Source organism: Rhinolophus sinicus, chromosome 2, assembly GCF_057876585.1.
Source record: "Rhinolophus sinicus isolate RSI-liver-muscle chromosome 2, RSI-T2T, whole genome shotgun sequence".
Classification (NCBI taxonomy): domain Eukaryota; kingdom Metazoa; phylum Chordata; class Mammalia; order Chiroptera; family Rhinolophidae; genus Rhinolophus; species Rhinolophus sinicus.
In genome coordinates this window covers 7623847-7639518 of record NC_142502.1, presented here as the reverse complement: position 1 = coordinate 7639518, position 15672 = coordinate 7623847, and the positions used below count along the sequence as shown (strand labels likewise).

The 15672-nt window shown below is 40.2% G+C and overlaps 1 protein-coding gene across 1 annotated transcript; it reads right to left on the bottom strand.

The window, feature by feature from the left end:
• Nucleotides 1-4256: 4256 nt before the first annotated feature.
• TAGAP (T cell activation RhoGTPase activating protein) lies at nucleotides 4257-13523 on the bottom strand. The gene is made up of 10 exons (XM_019749545.3): nucleotides 13374-13523; nucleotides 12694-12778; nucleotides 12551-12604; nucleotides 12174-12240; nucleotides 10723-10889; nucleotides 9876-10037; nucleotides 9235-9344; nucleotides 7650-7845; nucleotides 6940-7054; nucleotides 4257-6321 (listed from the first exon to the last, which is right to left on the bottom strand). The coding sequence occupies exons 1-10, from the start codon at nucleotides 13496-13498 to the stop codon at nucleotides 5072-5074; spliced, it is 2331 nt and encodes a 776-aa protein (XP_019605104.3). The 5' UTR covers nucleotides 13499-13523; the 3' UTR covers nucleotides 4257-5071.
• Nucleotides 13524-15672: the final 2149 nt, after the last annotated feature.

Genomic DNA, 15672 nt, shown 5'->3' with positions numbered 1-15672 from the left:
CTTTCCTGTTTGTGTTTACTGATATATATATTTTTAAAATGTAGTCTTCAGATTCAGTTTGTTTAGTTCCAGTAAGCAACAAAAGCAACCAAAACCCCTGAAACCTCCAGTTGGTCCTTTTATCATGGTCACTTTAAGTTTATAAATTAACTTAGGAAAACTTGACATAATTTATGATATTGCATTTTACTAAAAATACAGTAAGTTCTATTTTTATTCAACTCTACTGCTTTGTCCTGGAATTTCATATAGAAGCTCCTTCAAATAAGAAGTATGTTCTAAAATTGATTAGAACACAAAGAAATCATTCATTTTTGCTGTAGCACTTTATGTTGTTATCACTCATTTGCAACTTAACTTTGCCTTCAGGGATGTCTTATTTCTCTACTAGATTATAAATTCCTTATACAAGTACAGTATCGTTTATATTGTAGGAGTTCAATCCATGTTTGTTATTAATTTATTTTACTTAAAACTACTCTTGCATAATTATAAAATCTCATAATGTGCATATGAATAATTGAAATACTTTATATTATCCCACTTCATAGTCAACATTTTCATTTGCCTACTATACTAAATAGATAATCTGTGGTTTATCTTGTTTTCTATTAGGAGAGCAACTAAATTAGTATGTGTTGTACTATATCCATGCTGTCTTTTATTTGAGTTTTGTGTCAAGGCCTAATAGTTCCTCCCTGCTATCCATTGTTCTTTTCTCTCTTACTACCTGATTTTGTGGGGGGAGGCAATATTCCTCTGAAAAAAACTGTACTTCCTAGAGTAGCCATGTGACTGAGTCTGGCCAATGGGATGTAGGCAGACATTATTGAGCAAGAAAGTTCCTGCCTGGAGTTTGGAGGGTACGGCTGCAGGAGGAGGAGGCTCACAGAAAGGATGGTGGGCTGGAAAGCTAGGAAGCATACACGAGATCACTTACATAATTTGCAGGGAGCAGCACAAAATGAAAATGTGCTGTAACAGCAGAGCCTTAACCCTGGTCTGGGCCCTTCTAAGCGTGGGGCCCTAAATGACTGCACGGGTCTCATGCCCATGAAGCTGGTCCTGAGCGTTAAGGAACCAGGGGCATAGCATGTCATGGAGCCACCATGTCAGCCCTGGGCTGCCAGTCTGTTCTTCTAATAGAGAGCACAACCCCCTTCTTGCAAAAGACCCTCATCTGGGTTTATGTTATGTGTAGTCCACAACTGATGTAGTGTTATGATTCTCCCCATTTTATGGATGGAGAGACTGATGCTCAGGCAGACAGGTTAGTGCCTGGACGATGGTAGGACATTTAGGGTGTAGACTCAGGCTCTGTGCATTTGGGTCTCGTATTCTTTCTTGTGCCAACACATTGACTCTTTTTCCTACGGAGATGTTATCATTCTGCATTTCCTTTTTGCACTCCGCAGGTTTGCGTGTCTCACAATGCCCTCTCTTTGTAGCCTATTAATAGCAGGAGGGTAGCCCTTCAATCCACGGGTCTTTCCTCCTTCACATTTAATTTGTACTCTGGAGTGGACAAAATGCAGGGTCTAAGTCCACAATTAAAATACTGCCAGAAAGTGAGTTATTCCCGTCTGTCAACAAAATGTTTATACTCTGATTCCTCAGTAATTCTCCCTCTGCAGATAGAGTGAAGATCGTACATAATTCAATTAAAAAAGAAACTCAAAATATTTTAGATCCCATCTGATAGGGGTTTCTGTCTAATTAACCCTTCAGGAGGAAGGCATGTACTGGCCGTCCTCCCAGTGAGATCACAATCAGGAAAATTCAGCTAGAATTTATTATTTTAGTAGTGCGTTAAGACAAATGGTGTTAATCGCCCTGTGGATGATCTTATCTACGGCCATGGGGCCATTAACTATTATTTATTTTATTAGCATTACCATCCATGGCTGCTGCTTCAACTGCTCAGGGACCCCACTGTCACACTGGTGATGTATAGAACTCTGAGATGACTGCAGTTTTGCTCAGCTCCGGCATGAGCACCCAATCTTGGTTAACATCCATGCGTCGGCATTTCTGGACCAAATCCTGGGCAGTGTTGGGGTGGGAGTTAGGCACAGTGTGTCATCACTGGTTGTCACAATGTATCATGTGGGATGCTGGCAATGGCATTTGGCAACCCACTCCTCCCCGCTCTTTATAGGAGGAAAGACAATTTCCTACCTTCCCCAAGAGAAAGAAATTCTAGTCTGTTCTGTCAGATTCCAGGACATTGAATGCTGAATGTTTGCCAATGAGCACATTGATTGAAGTGTTTCCCCGTCTCTGACTTGGGAAGAGGTCCAGGGTCCCCCCTAAGTTAGGCCCAGGCAGGTAATGCAGGAGTGTTGGGCAGGCCCAGTGGCTTGGAGACTAGGGATCAGGCCTGCATTTAGGTTGAAGCCCTTAGGCCTTGACTTCCAACCTGGTTTTGCCGTACACCTGGCAGAGTGCTCTCACGCCCATTTATGATGGTCCCATTTGTGACCTTGTGGCCCTTCGGAGGACAGAACTCTGGTGTTCCTGGGTCTTTGAAGTATCACTCTACTATCATTCAAATATCACTGTAAGCTTGGATCCTCTGTTTATGGTAAAGTATTAAAAATAGTTGGTGTAATCAAGGTAGCATGCACCTTGGTGTTATAGGTTGAATTGTGTCGCTCCCAAATGAATTTGGTGCCCAATTTATTTGTTGAAGTCCTATCTCCTAGTATCTCAGAGTGTGACTTTCAAGAAGTAACATGAGGTCATTAGAGTAGGCCCTAATCCAATGACTGGTGACTCTATAAGAAAGGGAAGTTTGGGGACAGACACACATAGAGGGAAGACAGTGTGAAGAGACACAAAGACAGCCATCTACTAGCTGAGGAGATAGGCCTGGAGCAGACTTTTCCCTCACGTCCCACAGGAGGAACCGCCCTGCCAATGCCTTGATTTCAATTCTCTCCTTAGAACTGTGGGACAATACATTGCTGATGTTTAAGCCACTTTTTTGAAGTGCTTTGGTATGGCAGCCCTTGCAGACTCATATGCCTGGCAACCGGGCTGGGCAATCCTGTTTTAAAAGACCAGAACGATGTGGATAGAAGTGGGAATACCATACTGCAATATTTGAAACAGGTACCATACCTTTTTCTCCCCTGTTCAAAGATTGTAACAATAATGACATTTCCTTGACTGCAACAAGTTCATAAACGTTTGTCAGCAAACTGTACTACTTACATGTAATTGGTAGAAGACTTCCAATCTACTCCCACTTTTTTCAAATAAGGAAATTTGGGGTAGGGTTTTCACGGTCTGAGTTGGGTCATGTGGAGGTCAGCTCCATGGTGAAGTGGGATAGATTGGAGACTTCCTAGTATACAGTCTTAGTCATCTATTGATGAGAATTCACTGATTCTCAATAAAATAAATTGCTAAAAACATGATGGAGAGTTATATTTTGCAGTCCTGAAATACTTAGCACAGTGCTGGCCACGTGGTAGATGCTAAAAATGATACTCCGGAAAAGGATTGCTTTTCTTAAGTTAACAGCAGTCAGAGGGACAGTGTCTGCTCCTTGAAATGTATACATTATTGGTGGTGCTTACTAAAGTATTTTTAGTGATATTATTGTGTTTGAACATGTTGTCTTGGGCAATCTGAGTTACAGCATTTTTAACTTTGTGTCATATTATTAATAAATCACCTCTGAAGAGAATAGGTTTTCACCATCTGGTAGCTAGTCAACCCAAAAATATGTCTTTAACAAATCAAAAACATGCACAGTGTTTTATGAGAGAAGTTCATAAAATAAGGAAAACAGAAGTCCAGTATCTCCAAGACCCTGGATAAATATCTTAACCATTGAACATTAAAGTTCTAATACATGACAAACATTTTACCATTATGTTTGCTAAATATCAAGCAAACTGAGCATGTTAAAAATAAAGTTTTTAAAAAGTGCTGAAAGCTTAGTTCACTGAAAAGGAGAAATACTGTATTTGCTATATTACTTGTTTTGCATTCTATATTGTCTGGCCTCTGAGTGACCATTTGCTGAAAAAATGGCTTGAAGTGGGTATAGTTTTATGGTTTTACAAATGTCTGGAGAATGGAGATTGTCTCTTTCTAAACACAAGATCCCCAGCTTTGCCTATTAGTCTAGAATAATAAATATATATTCAATAAGTGTGGTTGAATGAACCAATGTGTGAATGATTTTCCTGATGGGTTTCTAGGAACAGAGGGAAAGGAAGCAACATGTCAATAAAGAATGACCATTTTTACTTTGAAATAAGGCAGGAAATTTATTGTAGTGAGATTACACTGAAGTTTTATATACTCAAGTTTTGTACTCTTCAATGCATATAAAGTAATTTCCTCCACACTACTGGCGAAGAAATTTCTGAGCTACAGAGAAACTCAAAGTGCTATAAATCAGTTAATATTGATGTAATGCATTTTCACTAATCTATCCCAATTTAAAACTAGATGATTAAAAGGACATATTTAAGTATTTTTCATACATTTTAACGATGGCCTTTTCTTTTACTGGAGTTTGTAAAGCTCTTGACAACGCAAAACACTCAAGTCTATTGCTTGCAGGCTGTCTCTCTCGTCTTATCAGCATTAGTTATCCCAATGCAGCTCAGTAGAGTAAACTCCTAACAGAGAGTTAAACATTTGCCCCTAAATGGAGCTTGTGGAAAATACGAAAATGGGCATGACATTTGAGGCAACATAAAGAAAAAATTATTTTTAAACACTAACCAGTAGAAAAGTGCCCCAGGAGGCAGAGAACAGCAATGCCGTTTACTGCAAGTTCACAAACATATACACATATTTATGTAGGATCTTTGCACTGAACACCTTGTCTAGAATACACTTTGTATATTTATACATGTTGCACAGATTCAGGTGCACACAGATACAACCTGAGTGCCATTGTGTAGCCATCCTCTCTGAGGAAGGCTCTACACAACTCTAAAGGAGCTTATTCTCGACTTTTTGAAAACATGAGTCTAAAAGCAGTTCTGTATACAGTCTCGCTTTGCAGAGTTGCCACACGCTGTGTCATGGCGTCTGGCCTGCCTTCCTAAATGTAGGATTCTTTGGCGTATTGGAGTTGGTCAGCCTCAAGGATCGGCTGACTACATCGCCGCACCAGGTAGTCGCACTTACTCTTTTGTGCGGACTCGGACACAGTTCTTAGCCGGTGCAGCTCGGGTCTCCTGAGGACAGTCACTTGTTCTGTTGTTTCCACAGAAGCATGGACAGTCCTGCTTTGCTTCCAACTCTCAGTCCTGGGTAAGAGTCTGTGCCCGTCAAGTGGCCCTTGACTACACATATTTCTTGAGTCCCCGTTGTGGTGAAAAGGTAGATGTGGCAGCTCCATGTCTAGGCTGACCATTCTGGCCCGCATGCTGCCAACTGTTTGGCTCCCGCAGGCAGGGAAGCCCGGGGCCTGGCACCGAATGGCCTCTTCATAAGATGGCGGCCTTCCCGGGCTTCTCTGGGCACCTGAGAGGGCATAGGCTCTTGAGCTAGAGTCTAGAGTTGTGTGGCCGTGCATTTCAGACACGTTTTCCTGCACAATTCGTCCAGCAAGCTGGCTTTCTTTTTTAAAATCTTTCCTTACTTGGTCTGTGGTAAAGCCTTTGGATTTCACAGATGTGAAGCTGGAGGTTTTGCTCAGCACTTTTTTGTGAGTGGCAAAGGAAAATGACATGGAGTGTTTTTTTATTTCTCTGTTGGGCTTACTTTTGTCAGTCTTGGTGAAAGACTGATGTCTGGTGAAAAAATTCTTTTTGGGACTGGAAGGAGAAGCCACGGGGGAGCTGTCAGAGGAAGCGTCCAGGGAGCCACTGGAGAAGGCTTTGGGCACCAGTCCCCATGGTGACACCAAACCCTGAGTCCAGCTCTTCACCTTTAGGTCCTGTGGTCTCTGGTTTTTGCCTTCAACTGTGGGAAACACCTCCTCAGGAAATGGGTCCTCAGCTTCCTCACTTTCAAAACCAGAGCCTGGCTGGGCCCTGATGAAGTCATCCTCACTTCGTGTTAGTTTTTGGTTAGCTTTCCGACTCTCGAGACACTCTTGTGAGGAAGCCATGTTGGGTTCCGAGTACCTCCTGTCCGTGTCGCTCAGGGAGCTTTTCAGCTTGGCTACCGTGCTGACAGTGGGCTCCTGGCTTAACTCCCAAGTGTCCTGCGGGCCTCTGGGCCCCAGGCCAGCGGCCGTCTCTGAGGTCACCTGGGGCAGTCTGCTTGGAGAGCCGATGGCACTGCTAGACTCTCCATCAGGGTCATTGCTGTCATAGGCTGAGTCGTTCTGCAGGGTTGACACGTCTGTGGAAATTAAGGGACAGTTGAGCTTTTTGTTCAGTTTCTTTTAGAAATAAATTTTAGTATCATCACCCCACTTAGATCAAGTGTGGCACTAAGTTAATTTGGTGAAGCTACTTTGGGGTTTGATATGAAACAAATTTGCCACATTAAAATTTTGTTTCTTTCCAAATCTAAATCTATTTAGAAGTGGAGAAGAGAAGTCGGAAAAGGAAATGAGAGAGAGAGAGAGAGAGAGAGAGAGAGAGAGAGAGAGAGAGAGAGAGAAGCATTTACTGTAAATTTATTGATCTTAAATTTAAAAATTGATCCTGTGGATGGCTCTTTCATTGGATTCATTTCTATTTAATGGACCCGTATTCCATTACGTGGAAGCAAAAGTTTATTACCGCAGCACTCTAGCTAAAGTTAACTCAGTAACATTAGCAGTTCTTCATGATTGAGAATAGGAAGGGGAAAAGTTCCAGGCTCAACCTGAACGTATGTCCACAGTCTGAGGAGATATTCATGATTAATGACTTCCCGACAGACCTGAGTCTACTTTCATTTGGTGATATGTTAAGGTAACTCCTGCTTCAAATACCAGAGATAATCATAATTAATCGACTGCACGTTCTTTACCTGAACTGTCAGTGTGTTCCAGGGAGTCCTCAGAAGTGATACTGGAATGTGCCGGAATGTTCTCCCCGAATATTTCAAAGCAGTTATCAATGAGGAATTCTACCAATGTCTTAACCTGAGAGGACAAATGAGCAGATTGTCAGCTTAAAGATACCTTCATTTTCTTTTTTCAAAGGAGGGGCACAGAATGGGGACAGAACGGGGGTCAACTATTTGGGAGGTACCAAAATGAGCATAAAAGATCTTTATGTGTCTGAAAATAGCATATAGAAATTTGGTAACAGTCATCTGTATTAAAGTTATTTTTGAGACATGCATCTTTTATTTGAGAGTTAAAAAAATTATTTTACTTTGACTAAAGTTTTCATTTATGTAAGCAGTTTCTCAAATTGGTAGTTGGACTGACAAGAGTGAGATGCACAAAAGGAAAAAAAACTGAAAGGACTTTTCTATACTGGGAGACAGTAATGTAAAAGTTGGTAGCACTTATGCTCTGCCTTGTAGGATGACAAAGGACACGGGCCTAGGTTTATTCAGTTTCATTGCATGCACATATCTCAGAGGATGGCAGTATGACAACCGCATTCTGCATTTCATATTTTCCCTGTGATCTTGAATCAGAGAAATTCACAGGCATTTCATTGCTTTGATTTGCAAACACATGGTAAGGTCATAAATTGGGAGTTTTTCAGACGTAGACTGGAACTAACCTTATTGTTCAAGTCTTTTTGGGCTTCGAATGACAGGGTTTGGTCATTCTCTCGGGTCAGCATGTTGGGTCCCACGCAGATAGCTAGATTGCTGGCGTCCATCTTGTTGACCTCGGAGTTCTTGCTGATCAGGTAGAGAACCGAGACCAGGTTTCTCAGCAGGAGGCGGTTGGGCCGCGGGAGCTTATCTGCAACCCTGAAATAAAGTTCAGGGAAGTTAGTTCCAGAAGATATATATATTTTTTTCTCTAGCTTGAGTGTAACAAGCTGAAACTTTTTGGCTAACCCAGGCTTCCTTTAAAATGAGGAAGGTGCATTTTCATAAGTAATGTTATGAAATACTTATTCAGACACTTCCAGTGGCAGTTGACACAGAACGAAACTGGTTAACCACGAGATCTTGAAGACTGAAGTAACTGGCCTTTGTAAGCAGGACACTAGTAACACAACCCTTTGTCATTTATATAGATCTTAAATCATGAAGCAGTAACTCCTGCAATAAACGCTATAGTTTAATATTTTAGCCATCTAGAATGATTTTTTGTTTCTGACACTGCAAGACTGTTCTTTTTGAAAACAATTGTTTGCCTTTTTCTGAACTGTGATCATCGAACAAAGATGACACATTTTCATGCCATTCTGGGAAATCTTTATGCAGAATAAATCAATTTATAAGGGCATGTTCATAAATATCAAGGTAGCATTTAAATGGCAACCTTGTTACTAACAAATAATAAATTAGATTTCTAAAGCCTCACTTTTTTAATAATGAAATGGTGACTCTAATATAGGGATCATTTTCATTTTTCATAAGAAGTCATTGTTATGAAAGAGCTTTATGTCTTTGAGTAGAAATTGATTTTCATTTTTAGACAGATACTCTAATGTCTTCAATTCTATAAATATTTCAGTGAAAATATTTAGCCATGTGGGACAATAATAATAGATAGATAGACTTTCATAGGATTTGGCAAAAGTTAGGCATTTTATTTTAAAGTTAAGCATTTAAAATTCTCTAGTCACTAACAGGTCGTACTTTCATTTATATATGTAATTATTTTTGCTGTCACTAGAATTTGTTTTTGTATAGTGTTCATTTTGGTTAATTATAAGAATATGAAATATTTTTGTTATGGAATTTTATAAACAAAATAATCCCTTCCAGATTGTTCCACTACACTCTAAGGGATGTTTTAGGGCAGAATGGGTGGCCGTACACCAATCTACGTAGGTTAAGGATACCCCAAATTCCTACACTTTGCTGTGTAGCCTGTTTTGAAGCTTTCATCTATGGTTTTGTCTCAAACCTTCTTGAAAGACTTAATGTTTTTAGACTCCCCTATCTCTTGTGATTTGTATTGAAGTTCACTTTCTACTTTTTGAAGAAGTACTTCCTTTTATTTGGCTAAAACATTTCTTGTAAATGTCCAGGATAGCTCCTGATTTTCATTCTAGGAGTAGATGAACAACTCCACTCTGATCCCTAAACATTACAATTTCCATGAAACACTTTGACAGTGACGTAACAAATAAAAAGATGGCGTCCACGTGGGCTCGGACTCTGGGAATGACTCTGACGACTTACTGTTTCAGGGCCTCTATCCTGTCCTCCTCATTCTGCTTCTCCAGGGCACCCATCCAGTCGTCAAATAGGTCACATGAAAGTAGCTTCAGTGGGATACTTCTGAGGAAGTCCTGGAGAATGAAAAAAGACGTACGGTTTGGCCTATTTGTGTTTATAATGGTGTCTTTATCTTCACCCTCTTTGTTCTGCCCAGGGAACCTACACTCATCCTGCCATACACAGGCTGCTTCCCCTTCCTTCCTGCATTTGATTTGTCTGAGGTAAACTCTCTCTCTCTCTCTCTCTCTCTCTCTCTTTCTCTCTCTCTCAAGTTGTCTGTCAGCCACTTCCTAACAATGGGCACAGTAAGGTCATCATACGAGGGGCAACCAGATTCAGAGGTTTGGACTTGGCCATGGGAGAACCCAAGTGCCTTTCTCATCAAAATTCTGGTGAGAAATGTGATGCATCACTTTCTGGTGGAATCTGGGGCCATAGAAATACAGATGTTTATATAAATAAATAAAAGGCTTAACTGAAAAAATTAGACCCCAAGATCATTTTGCTTTCATCTGTGGGAAAAGAGCCCAATTCTTACTTCCTAAGAGTTAACGCATCAGAGCCCGTTGGCAGGTTCATGGGCACCAGTGCTGTGAGCTCACCTTGAAGACCACTGCCAGGAGGTGCACAGGGCGACTTTCCAGGTCTACCATGCCTCCCGAGTTGAGCTCCTCCTTGAGCTCTTTGCGAGCTTTCTCGTTGGCTGCTTTCCTGAATATCCCTTCAGTGGAAGGGCCTTTAAGGCACAGAATTGTGAGAATATCCTGTCAGAAAGAGCATAGGAATAGGAAATGGTTACCCTTGGTTTAAAGACACACTTTGCTACCAATATACTAAAAATCTATGTTTAGGTAGGAGAGAGAAAATTTAAATAATGCATATGCACAGTAACTATCTTTACCTGTCATAAAAATCCTCTCCATAAAAGTTAATTCTCCTTGGTACTAAGTTAGTCTTCACAAGAGACTATTAAGGCCAGTTTTTCATTTCAGTCTGGTTGCTATCAACTGTTTTCCTCAACCATGCCATTTTTCTAAGAGGAGGTAAATTGTGAAAGCTCTAATTTTGAACATTCTAAAATTATTTCAGGCCTCCCTCCTTTTGAATCATTCCATATAAACATCAGATTTCTGATCACACACGTTATACCCCATCTCTATCTCCTGGTTTTTCAGTAGCCATACGTTTCCCAGCTTTCTCAACTCCATGAAGTCAGAAGGAGAGAGCGACTCAATCTGAGCTCATTTGCAAGTACAACTAATTTCTAGAATGTAAACAGCCAGATATTCTCCTGACTACACTTATAGGTGAAAACACTATTTCTAAAAGTGGAAATAAGCTAAACATTGGCCCCAACAAGTTTAGCGTGAGAATGACATTCAGATTTCCCAGGGATTTTTTACATCTGATAGAAAACTGAAGTGGGTTTACAAGTAAATGTGTGCCTACCTGAATGGGTCTGGGGAGCGTGTCATCATCACCACAGATAATTGACAAGGGCTGATCAAACAGTGATGTTTTCAGTTCTGTCTCTGAAGCCCCAGAAAAATCTGACAAAGGAGAAAGCCTTTTCATGAGAGAGGGCCAGGACAGCACCTTCTTTCTCTTCTTAATTTCTACAGCCAACAAAACAAGGCAAAGAGAAAAATTAGGTTAAAATATTAATACACAAAGATCCATGTAAGACAACAGCTATCCTCAGCCCTACAGGGTCATCTATGGTACGCCATGTGGGGGAAACACTTTTGAAAAACTGAGAAAGCAAAGGGCATGAATCTTAATCTAGAAAACAACCACATTGTTACCAGGGCAACCAGCCCCTAAACATCAACGCCAAGGTTCCTCAAAGTCTCCACCTTTCCTGTTTTTACCCTTCACTAGCTGTTTGCTACAGAAAGTTGGCAAAATCTAACTGCAGGTCATAAACAACCATGTTGACATATTGACCTTCATAACTGTGGTAGACATTTTTGATGTGAAATATTTTAATTTCCTCCTTGGACTAGTGCAGAAAACGAAACTTTTAAGAAGTGACTTGCTCAATCAAGATCCTTTTGAAGATACTTAAACCTCTGCAGCCACACTAGCACCAACCCACCAGTAGAGGGAGCTCCATTCAGCCTGTCTATAGCCACTTTCTGTAGGGTTTGGGGATGGCTGCTGTAGGACAGGGCCGCCTCAAATTGCTGCAGGAAGGCTTGAGCCTAGACCTGGCAATTGGAATTATTAATAAACATTAACAAGATAGTCTGTCCTTGCAAAATGCTGAAGATGTGTGTGCAATGGGTACCGCCTCTCACAAGTTTCCTTCTTTCTTCCTTTTCTCTCTCTCCTCTTTTTTTTTCTAATTATAAAAGCTATATTTTCTAAATGCATTGGCATATGTTTCTCTACATTTTCTACTAGCAAGTGGAAGAGATGGGCTGGAGAAATAGCTTGTCCTTGTAGTTCAGGAGAGCTGGGTCAGGCTTATGTTATAATGAAAGGAATAATGAAAAAAATGAAGGGTGAATGGTGGGTTCTTTGAAATTTGAGACCAGCAACAATTGCTTCATGGGCTCTTAGAGTCACTCTCTATTAGAGAAGGAAGGAAATAGAAAATGCATTGTGTATTTTTCATGTGTATGCATGCTTTAATTGTCAACACGTAAGTGGCCAGGAGATCTGCAACCCCACTAAGAACGGAGGGCTGAGGGTTGGCAGCACAGAGGATTTTTCTCTCCCAGTACTCTGATGCTCTGGTGAGCTGAAGCCTGCCTGCTGTTTAAGTGTTAACTTTCTGTGGTCTTTAAAAGAACATGTATAAAACAAAAATTCCTAGTAAAGTACTGTGGTTTTGCAAACCAAGAACATTTGTTGTTAGCCGTTATGCAAAAGACCAATATGTTTTCAAAACTCACCGGTTAGCTGGCAGATACTATCTTCACTCTCACATGATGCCAACAGAGGATGGTCCTTGATATCACCCTAAAAATAATGTTTATTTTAGTTAAAAATAATGACTGAAGAAACCTACCCAGTTTTTCTCCACAAAATACACATATGACATTTTATTCATATTAAAAATGAGTCAATAGAGTCCACTGATTGCTTCTAGAATCAATATTAAAGTCTTGACTGTCATCATATGAGATCCTCATTACTGTGTTTAATTTACTGCATTTATGACATTAATTTTCTACTCTGATAATTAAATAAACCAAACAATATTCAATTAAAACAAAGTTTTCCATCTTCTCACAGTGCAGATAAAAACTTTTAAAAATTGCTGTCTTACCTCTGATTGACATTCAATTAATGTCTCCATATCATTGGCATTTAGTGTTTTTGACTACAAGAGAAAAAAAATTAAATTAGGTAAACATCTTTAACTCTTGACTCTAGAAAATATTAATTAATAAAAAGAAGAGGGGCACATACAGAATTGCAGCTGCTTATCAACTTCATCAGAACTTTCGCTGACTGTCCAGCGATGAATTTCTCTCCCGCGTGGCCTGGGCTCTGCCTACGAGAAATCGTAAGTTAGGAGGGACACACATGGTAAGTTGGCCAATTTCAGTGCCGCTTGGCCAAAATACAAAGTTTGAAACTATTAGGTAGAAAAGTTTTCACTTAAAGTACAGTTGTATGTTACCAGATGTCCTGTGCTATAAGAACAGCATCTGAATGAATATGCTTCTAAATTAATTAATCTGATATCATCACCATGACAAACTTTGTTATTCATTTATTACATTCTCATCAAGAGAGAATCTGAATAACAAGTACAATAACAGCTAACATTGTTTTGGAGAGCTCACTGTGTGTCAGGCACTGCATTAAGAGCTTTGCATGAATTTGCTCATCTAACCCGAAAAGGAAAACATCTACTCCCAGGATGCGACTTACAGTAGACATAAAACAAAGATAACATTTACAGAATTCCTCTACCCCACAAGTGCAGGCTTCACATGGAAACAAAGCTTCCCGTGTTCAGAGTCTTTATAACACTGTTTGCTGACTATTCTACGGTGTGGCTGTTTTCTGTTGGCTAGGATCTGAAAGACCAGTGACCCTGCTGGGCAGCTGACTTTCTTGTCACGTTAATTTATGGTACTTACCCTTGGAGGGTCTCCAGCCAGAGTTCTTTTACCTCCAGTGAACGGTGGGAAATGGAAGAGACAGCATGCCACTCTGCTCCTACTAATCCACTGGCAGAAAGTAGACTGAACTGCTGTGACTTCATGTGTTCTGCATTATAAAGCGAGGGGGCGGGCAGGTGGAAATTCAGAATGCGCTGGGGCCGGAAAGAACAGCAAGGGCTGTCGCAGAGATGCCATAGCGCTCACTTCCTCTTTCCTTTTAGGGCAGATCTGGTTTTTTCTTTTTCTTCTACTTCAAAGTAAAAAGTCAGTCAACTACTAAGGGTGGAAAAGATATGGTCATAGGTGAAGGCTCTGATTAATGTCACAGGTGGGATGTGTGAATAGAAATTGTATTATTCTCTACATAAACATCATTTTATTTTCTCAAGTAGTAATTTCAGGTGCCCTTTCTTTGATTTCTTTTTTGTATCCTGTTTGTGTGCTGTCTCCCCTCTCACCCACCATCACCTCTGTTCTTTGGTCACCATACATTGATTAGCAGCCCCTGCATGCAGGATGTCACTCCAAGAAACCCAAGACATGCCATGGAGAACTGGTCTCCATCCAAAGTCAAGTCTTGTTTCCTTTGGAATTAGGAAGAGAGTCTGCTAGAGCCAGCTGTCAACATGTTAGCCTCTCCTCCTTTCCCTAACTACTAGTCAAAATGATCAATATTTAATTCATAGATCAGCTCTAATCCTGACATGGAGGGAAAACAAAAAATTCCTTTGATTGGACAAACTTCAAGTAGAAAGGAGATGGTGAATTTCATCTGTGACTCCCTCTTTCCGGATCAGAGAATGTCTGGTCTTTTCTATGGCTAAAAGGCTATATATGAAATGACTCAAGTACCCCAACAATAGAATGGACACACAAATGAAATGTTTTATAGCACAGAGAATGCATAGCCTAAAACTACATTCAACAATATGCTTGGATCTCACAAAACTATGTTGAATGAAAGAAGCCAGACCCAAAAGACCGCATCTTGCATGCAAAACACAAAGACACAAAAGCAATCTGTGCTCTTAGAAGCCAGAGTAGCAGGCTCCCTGGGGGGCAGGGAGTGACCCTGAGGTGTGCAGAGGGGCTTTGTATTGGTCCAGCTCTTGATGGGGTGCTGTGGGTCTCATGTGCACATTTCTGTTTGTATGTTATTCTTCAACCCAAAGGTTAAAAATACCCTGACTTAATTCATTATCACCATCTTTCATTCTAAGACTTTTTCATATTGATAGCTCTACTGTCTTGATACAGAAAGGAGGTCATGATTAGGCATAATTCGGGAAACTGAGGCACAGAGCAGTTAAAATTCCCCCATAACTCACTGTTTCAGTGGGCAACCTAAGAACAGATCCTGGCTTTCAGACTCCAAAGTGGAGGCTCCCTCTCTTAAAACTGCCACAGTGCGAGGTCACTCAATGTCCCCATAGCATATGGACATGTTACTGTCCCTTTGTTGTCCCTCTCTTGCCTTGACAAACCTCCAAAATGAACTCACTATTTCTTAAAAATTACAAATGGCATTTATTATCGCTTCTCGGCCTTTTAGCTAAGATCAAGTGTAAAAATGGCGTTTATGCTGTATCTATCTAGTCTCAGACCAGGCACATAGTATGTATTCAATAAATAATTTCTGAATAAATACATTTACTTATAAATATTACTATATATGTCAGTAAAATATATTTTCTTTAATATATATTTCATACATTTTTTTTGTTTGACATGGTTTTTGAGTTCTAAGAAACTTAATGTTTGTACCGCTCTTACAACTAACGCGTGCCCTCAATCGAAATATTTCCCTTTTTTAAAAAATGAAGACCATATTTTCTCTAATCCTTAGGGTTTCTTCTGTTGTGCACTATCCCTGACAATACACATTCTACCAGTGATATAAAAACTGTGTTTTTTTTGTTTGGCATGGAATTCTATATTCAAAGGAAGACAACGAATCTAGAATTCTGGTAAATAAAATGTAAAAAATATATGTTTTTTTAATGCTCTCTAGTGGGAGAAGGATGGGAAAATCCATTTTGCCTCTTCTGACAATCGCAAGCTGGGGGGTTCTTGAAGAAACTTCCAGAATCTCACAGGTTAGGTCTATATCAGCAGTTCTCAAAGAGCATTCTTGGAGCCTGGGGGTCCCTGAGACACTTTCAGGAGAGTCCAAAAGGTCAAAACTTCTTTTGTAATAATAGTAAGACGCTATTTGCTTTTTTAAACTCTATTCTCTCGAGTAGGCAGTGGGGTTTTTCAGGGGCTTCATAACATG